Source organism: Labeo rohita, chromosome 14 (assembly GCF_022985175.1).
Source record: "Labeo rohita strain BAU-BD-2019 chromosome 14, IGBB_LRoh.1.0, whole genome shotgun sequence".
Lineage (NCBI taxonomy): Eukaryota > Metazoa > Chordata > Actinopteri > Cypriniformes > Cyprinidae > Labeo > Labeo rohita.
Genome location: NC_066882.1, coordinates 14,663,900 through 14,671,946, shown reverse-complemented (window position 1 = coordinate 14,671,946; position 8,047 = coordinate 14,663,900). Strand labels below are relative to the sequence as shown.

At 45.2% G+C, this 8,047-nt stretch overlaps 1 protein-coding gene across 2 annotated transcripts; it reads right to left on the bottom strand.

Annotated features, from left to right (window-relative positions):
• Positions 1-513: 513 nt before the first annotated feature.
• On the bottom strand, positions 514-6,247 carry pcdh18b (protocadherin 18b). Of its 2 annotated transcripts, none has more exons than XM_051128317.1 (4): positions 3,090-6,247; positions 2,692-2,780; positions 2,205-2,365; positions 514-1,663 (listed from the first exon to the last, which is right to left on the bottom strand). In XM_051128317.1, exons 1-4 carry the CDS (start codon positions 5,580-5,582, stop codon positions 915-917), a joined length of 3,492 nt encoding a protein of 1,163 aa, XP_050984274.1. In that variant the 5' UTR covers positions 5,583-6,247; the 3' UTR covers positions 514-914. The 2 variants fall into 2 exon arrangements, with proteins under 2 accessions (XP_050984274.1, XP_050984275.1); XM_051128318.1 differs by having other exon boundaries at positions 2,692-2,747.
• Positions 6,248-8,047: the final 1,800 nt, after the last annotated feature.

Genomic DNA, 8,047 nt, shown 5'->3' with positions numbered 1-8,047 from the left:
AATGAAATACTCTCTTTTAGTCAGTAGGGGGCGCTCATAACGAGTGCAGCGTAGATGAAAGTGACTAAAAATGGCTATTTTTCCCCGCAAGGCTGCTTTCCAGATCTGTCTGTGAAGAGGAGGAAAACAACAGCACCCTCCCATTTTACTGGGTATTTCAGGAATATAAACACTAAATGGAGTAGCACATACTGTAATTTACTGGAAGACCTTTATATGCCCACAAATGAGTAACTTTAAAACAAGAATATGTCAATATAAATAGTGAAAGTTTAAAGAGTCAAACCAGATGTGTGTGTGTGTGACATATCTGCATTTCTCTTTATTTTGTCATTTGTTTAACGTAAAACAGACGTTGACACAAAGAATACACCGTTATAAATACCACTCCCACCCCAAAACATGCTTTCAGTACCTGTCCCACCCCACCAAATAACACATACTCAATAATATTCATACTTATATTATGCTCATATATAACAATACCACTGAAAAGAGAAAGAAAAGAAAACCTTTTTCATAAATAAGAATATTTACACCAAGGCATGTTGATTTTGATTACTTTCCCAACATGCATATATAAAAATAGAAATCTGATAGCCTTATGTACATTTTTAACTTAGGTATATACACATATATAAATATAAAGACTACAAATTGTATTTTTAAAATACAAAGATAAATACACTCACATTGTGTACACTGTGGCCAAAAACCAGAAAATACAAACATCATTTGGATAATTAGCATTCACAAAACACATTACATCCAGAAATGCAACTTTAACGACAATTGCAGGTCTCTGTGATTCCTGTTTTTGTTTTCAATTCCTATCTTCCTCCTCCTCCGCGCTCTCATATAAAAATGTTTTACTTTATTGTACAGAGCGGGAGTAAGAGTGTAAGCTTTAGTCTTTAGCTTTGCCTGACATCTTGAAGGAGTTTGTTAATTTCTGCAACCAGCTCGCTGGCGTCCATAATTTCGCTGCGACTGTCGCAGCGCTTGCCGTGCAGATGCCCGAGCACAGACTCTAACTCGTCTTCCTCGTGATTCTCAGGAATCTCCTCCATTGCGGGCAGCCATTTTGAAGAGGAAGCTGATGCTGGCACAGGAGCTGGCAGAGGGGCGGGGAGCGGAGCCACCAGGGCTGTCATGTGACTAGCAGGGGCGTGGCCATGTCCGGGATTTTGGAAATGCGTATTGGCGGCCCAAACAGCCACGTTCTGCTGATAAGTGGCAGGGCTTGGTTTACCAGGTAAGTGGCCCTTCCTTCTTTCCAACGATCCCACCCCGGTAGCACATGCTGTTACCTTTTCTGTTTCATTAGTCTCGTTGTAATTATCCAGCGAGGAGGGGAGGAGCCTTTGGAACACGCTGTTCATTTCCGACAGCAGAGAAGTCGTTCCGCACAGGTCTTCCCCATCACCTGCCTCGCCCTCGCCCTCGCCCTCCTCGCTCTCCTTGCCGAATGTGGAGAAGCTCTTCTTTCTCAGTGTCGACTCACCGGATTGTGGTGCTTCAGGGGCGGCTTTCTGTTGAGGGTCTTCACCGGGGATGTAGAGGTTGCTGCGGTAATCAGAGGAGGCTGGGGAAGGCAACGGGGGCATCCAGCACTGGTCAGAGTGACCGAGGACACGACACTCTTCAGTGCACAGCTTCATTGCTATGGTGAAAACAAAAGAGGTTAGTTAGTGATTGGTGTTTCCTGGCAGAGCATGCAAAACTGCACACACCCTTAACTAGTCAAATACATCAAGCCAAATGACTAAACAAAATCTCTCCAGCTTCAGCTTTGTTTTTTAGAGACTATGCAAAACAAATCAGATGTGCCAACTTATCGAGCACATTGAACATGTTCGGCATTACTCATTCATGTTCTAGGGGCTGATTATAGCGCCATTAATTTTGAAAGGCCATTTATAATACATCTAAGAGTTAATAAATGCCCAATCTGGTGCATTTGCAAAACAGGCCCTCATTTAGCCCACTCTCTTTCATGCGGAGAATGAATGATTAAACATGCTGATTTACAGAAATCAATGGCCCATCCCAGCGTACAACCCAATTCTTGTTGTAGTAATGATTGTATTATAGATCAAATATGCATATTTTTTCTGTCAGAAATTATGTTTCTGAGAATGAGAACTGGCAAGATGCCCAAATGTTGTGAAATCTGGGCCTCAACATCTCACTCTCTTGCTTACTTGGATGCAGTCGGTGATGTCCATCAGGTGTGAAGAGCTCACTGAAGCCTTCTCCAAGCAGAGGAGACTCCCTCCCCATCTCACAATCGCTGTCTCCTGCCTCGCTATCACCTCGTCCACTGTCCTTCAGACTGAACTTATCCATTTCATTCAAAGCATACCTAGAAACAAAGAACAATTAGTTATAACAACAGCTTTGACTTAGCTACTATAGATATATAGACTATAGATATATTTGCTGCTTTTTAATTCACTGGCGATGTGAAAAATATTAAATGAGCCTCTTATCGAGGGAGCAGTTTGTGAATAAACAAAAAAGGCTTTATTCAAAGGGCAGTTGACTTGCTAACATGATGAGGCTGTCATGTATTGTCAGCATCTGTTACTTAAGTACTGCAGGGTGTCCAGACTCTCACGGACTAGAACTTTAAACCCCCCTGTAGGATGGTCTATAAAGGTGGCAACAGGCTGAAGTGTGATTGGTTACCTGTAGCTCCGGGTGTATTTGTTGCCACGGAAACTGGGTCTGGGTTGGTACTGGCCCTGATGAAGTATGGACAGAAGCTGTGAGACTTGCTATAGCCAAAAAGAAAAGAAACAGGGCGGGGACAAATAAAGAAAGAAAAAATGGAAATAAAAAATGAATAATGGCAGACCAGACAGCAAGCCAACACAAATACAGACAAACCATGGTGGTGATGGGGAGGGGAGGGGGGAGGGGTGAATGACGAAATGATATGGATGAATACTATGCATGATGAAACAATCTATGGATATACATGCTAGAAATAAAATAAACATATTGAATATTATAACACGTTTGGGAGGGATTAAATAGAATGAACAGTTCACATTGAATTCATATTTAAAACACTTTGTTTTTACCTCAACTGGTGGTGTGGCATGAGCAAGTTCTAGAGCGAAGTTCTCCGGCACGTGATTGGAGGAGATGGTGACCAGGCTGTTGAGTGATTGGCGGCTGTGGTGGCTCTGGCGGCTCTCTGGAGCAGGTGAGGCTGAAGGGGATCGAGGATGGGCCCTCACAGGCAGGGTTCCATTAACAGTGGGGACCAATGTGATATCGCCTTTGTGGATCTGTCGAGCAGGTTTTTTAGGATGGTTTTGGTAGGTAGACTCAGCCACTCTGCAGTTATAAGAATGCCTAGGGTCTTTTTGCTCTCTGGAGCACCTGGTTGCGAACATCACCATGACAATGAGGAGCACGCCACAGATGGCACCGAGGGAGATGATGATGATCATAGACACGTCCAGAGTCGACTGGTTGTTCATGTCTGAAGGGTTCAAGGAGTAGCTTTCTGGATAGTCCCGCAGGCTAATGTGCAGAACGGCCCTCGCTGAGAGACGAATCGACGCCCCTCTGTCTTGCACCAGGATTGCGAGATCAAATCCCTCACGGCCCGAGGCCTCCACGCTTCCGTTGGTTCGTAACTCACATCTGCGTGGTTCAATGACAAAGAGTCCCTCGTCATTACCGCCGACGATGGAGCAAGTCAGCTCGCTGTTGGCCCCTGCATCACAATCTGTCGCCTTGATGATTGTCACCAGATGACCAGGCTCGGCGTGCCGCCATAGTGGCACCTCAGCTGTGTGGTTGATCAGTTGTGGAGCAACAATGATAGGTGGGTTGTCATTTTCATCTAGTACAGTGAGCAAAACAGTGGTGTTGCTGCTTAGAGAAGCTGGGCCTGCACCATCCCGCGCCTGCACGGTGAACGAAAGCCGGCCGATATCTTCACGATCAAAGCTTCGGAGAGCATACACAGCTCCGTTAGATGGGTCAACGGTCACATAAGTTGAAATAGGGCTACCTTGGACCTGGCTATCCACAACTGAGTAGGTCACCTGACCATTAGAGCCCAAATCTGGGTCGGTGGCCACCACTGACGTCAGATAAGCCCCTGGCGAATTGTTCTCAGACTTGAAGATTTCATATCGGCTCTTTTCGAAACGTGGAGGGTTGTCGTTTTCATCTTGCACCTGCACAGTGAAGTGTTTGATGGTGGATAGACTTGGTGATCCGCGGTCTTCTGCAATTACCGTCAGACTGTATTCAGAGCGTTTCTCACGGTCCAGAGACACGTTAGTGAGAATCATGTAGTTGTTCTCGTAGGTTTTCTGCAGGCGAAAATGCCCATGGCCATGGAGACGGCACACTACCTCACCGTTTAGACCTGAGTCGCTGTCATCGACGCGCACTAATGCGATGAAGGTATCGACAGGGGAGGCCTCTGAGATGTAGGCCACCTCCTCTTTGCCCTGAGTCATAAGGTTGATGTTGATTTTTGGCTTGTTGTCGTTGACATCAACCACTTTGATGATTATTTTACAGTGGCCTGGAATGGAGTTGGGACCCATGTCTTGAGCTTGCACATCTATTTCGTATGAAGAAGTAGTTTCGTAATCAACTTTCTTAATTAGAGTGATGTGGCCATTATCTGGGTTAATTTTAAAGGTCTCTAGGATTTTGGGAGGCACGTGGCTGCTGAAAGAGTACACTATTTTGCCATTATTGCCTTCATCCGGGTCTGTGGCGTTCAGGTCCACCAGTAGCGTCCCCAGTGGTGAATTTTCCAGGAGGTTGACCACATAAGCCTGCTCGTCAAATGCCGGACTATTATCGTTGGAATCAGATATGCTGATTTTGAGCAGAGTTGAGCCAGATTTCGGGGGCACGCCAGAGTCTGACGCTGTGAGTTGTAGTTGGTAGCTGGACTGTGTTTCCCTGTCCAGTTCCCTCATCACAACAAGGTCCGCGTACTTTGCGCCATCCGTACGCGTCCTGATATCGATTTTGAAAAAGTTATTCCGAGTGAGCGAGTAGGTATGTAGCGCGTTTTCCCCGACATCCGGGTCCAGCGCGCTATCCAAAGGGAAGCGAGTGCCCACAGACGCGCTCTCTGATATCTCTATGGGGATGATGGCGCGCGAAAACTGCGGAGCGTTGTCGTTGATGTCCAACACTTCCACTTGAATGTGAAACAGCTGGAGGTATTCCGTGGGTAGCGTGATCACGTCGAACTCGATAGTGCAGTTTAAGTTTTTCTCGCAGAGCTTCTCGCGGTCGATTTTGGTGGCGATGCTGATCTCTCCGTCCTCCTCACGCACGGAGAGCAGAGGGGTGCTGCCTCTCTGCATCGCGCGGAACCGCGGGGACACTGAGCTCGGGAGTTTGGATAAGATACCGGCTACATCCTCTTTCAGTCTGGCGATCACCGTGCCAACTCTCTGCTCCTCCAAAACTTTGTATTTTAAAGTCTTCCCCGAAACGTTGTGCGCCACGGCCGCCAGAAGCAGAAGTTTCAGAAGCGTCTTGCAAAACAGTACATTCCTGTCGCTGGAGTATTTAGTTGTTCCCATCTTCGAAGCCGTGCGCAAAGTACTTATTCCACGCAGAGAGAAAACTGGCTGGTGGATTGTTCGATGTTAATTAAAGCATGATAAATCCTCAGATGCTGTGCATAGATTTCAAGCAAAAATGCATATAAAGTCGAGGAACCCGCACTTCCCCTTTTCTGTGCGTTTTCAGCGCCTCGGAGAAAGCATCAGGACGCGGTAATGCTGCTGCACACATCCACTTTGCTCTTCGTCTGACTGTGTGTGAGTTGCTGCGCGGGTGTGTGGGAGGCGCAGCTCCTTGTGTGTGTGTGTGTATGCTATGTCTGTGACTCTGAGAACACTGACTGGCCCCTTGCAGCCCACCTCAGCCTGTGGCCCCCACCCTCTCCAAACTCCAGCCACCCCTCCTCGCCCCACGGCTGTACATCCCTGAAAAGAAAAGAAAAGGCAGAATGAAGGAAAGAAAGCGCAGTGATTGAGGTGGAGCTGGCAAGCAGATCTCGCCATGAGGACGACAGAGTTTCAGAAGTGTGCCATAACAATAGAAAAAAGACACATTTATTCAAGACCAAAGTTTCTCGTGTCACCCCGGCACACTTTGGGTTACTTCGCCCTGTAGAAATGTTTTCCGCATTACAACATATTTGTTTCCATCCATTTAACTTGTAATGTCTGTGGTTTCTATACTCGACTTCATTCGTTTTCAGAGTTTGTGTACTTTTCTTTGACATTTAACTTTAATTAAATAAAGTGGTCGATTACTTCACATGGTCACTTTGGCACCACTTTGGCACCATTTTCTGACTTTACTTAAAAAGGCAGAAAATGTTCTTTTTACAGTGCTCTTAAGTATGACAACTAATTAATATATGAATATCAAAATATGATATTAGCTATAATATTGAGTAAGAAGGCTCTTTATTTGTAATACAGCGCATTGCAGCCTATATTCTTTTTTGTACACATCGCACTTTATTATTTAAAGTCTAAACCACAGCTAGAGTTTTGAGGACGAAGGGTAACTGGAGGATATCAGAGAGCACATCAGCGCGCTATTGTGTCTCGATGGAGGAGTCTGCGCGCGTGGCGAATCGCGCGCTGTGAAAAGGATTCCCCCAACCTCCCTTAACCCGCAGTCAGTGTGATTTCTCACAGAGGTCACACTCACCCCCACGGTGCACAATGCCACTTTACGATTCGCCATCTCTGATTCTGCCGCATTAGCATCATTATGCGCGTTCACCCACAAACAAAAAGCAAACATGAGCTTCTGGAAGTTTCACGGCCATCTGGTTTGAACGTCCAGAAATCACAAACCAGTAATTATATCGGGCAGTCCTGCGAGAAACACATTTTCGCGATGCACAGCAGGAATTTGTGCTGTCTGGAATCACTGTGTTTATCATTAAATAAACCAATTTAAACGTTTATCTATAAGTCATCTGATCCTTAGCGCGTCATGCATTTTATACCCTAGTTTAGGCATGGAATTGTGCGCACATAAAAACAGCTTACATGTTTAAGTTCAGAAAGCTTTTCAGTTGAATCCTAATTGTTTAATACTAGATACGTTCTGGTAAACAGAAAGCGTGCTGATGGAGATGCACCGTGAGAATGCTTTGAAATTCGGTCTTGTGACCTGTGGCTGTCCATCTGTCGCGGGCCAGCTGAAGTCTGAAGCTGGGCTCTTCGAACCTGCACAGCAGTGACCCTGACTACATCCCATCAATCACTGATTTTTGTTGGCAAATGTAATATTTCCAGCTAGTGTTTTCATTATGTCGTCAAGAATATGTCATCATATCGCATTTGTCATTTAATGGTTGCTCCCAGAGAGCCAAAGCGCAGACGACAGCTTTCTTCCAATTTAAACCGTAGGCGTTTGTCACACTTATAAATAAAGTTAGGTGTTTAACTTATGCAAGTTACTGTTTCTTATCCAGCAAGCAAACTTTTAGTGTGAAAGCCTTCCTCGAAATGTAATGTAATTACAGCTTGCTAATCACATTTCATGCTCAAAGAAGTTCAAGTCGGTGCGTTTTAAACAAGTGGGTGGTTTTATTCACCCACCATATAAGGGAAAGACGCAGCATGTGCCCAGGCAGATGCGCATGAGAAACTTGTGATGGTAATCACTTATGCCATTTACACACTAGAATTAAATGCATGGGATAGCCTATATGTTGTCTGTGCACTTCTGTTCCCTCTCATATGAGAGCCAGAGTACACAGTCATATTTTAAACTATTGATTGCGCCTTTGTCTTCACGTTTTTATTTTAAAACGTCGTAAAGTGACCAAACAGTTGACTGTACTTAAGCAATAATCAAGTAAATAGTTTTACAGCAGCAGCCCAATTAAGCATACACGGCCTACAATACGAGCGGGTGTTGAAATCTGGCGGCGTCATATGTTCTCATCAGATGGCTTTTTTTTTTTTTGTGGACAGGAGGATTTGAGATGCATTTTCAAGCTGTGGTCGTAAAG

Coding starts and splice junctions, on each gene's coding strand:
- pcdh18b (XM_051128317.1), bottom strand. CDS start 5,582: ATGGGAACAACTAAATACTCCAGCGACAGGAATGTACTGTTTTGCAAG. Junction 2,781..3,089: donor ATGCCACACCACCAGTTGAG/GTAAAAACAAAG, acceptor TTTTGGCTATAG/CAAGTCTCACAGCTTCTGTC. Junction 1,664..2,204: donor ACATCACCGACTGCATCCAA/GTAAGCAAGAGA, acceptor TTTTCACCATAG/CAATGAAGCTGTGCACTGAA.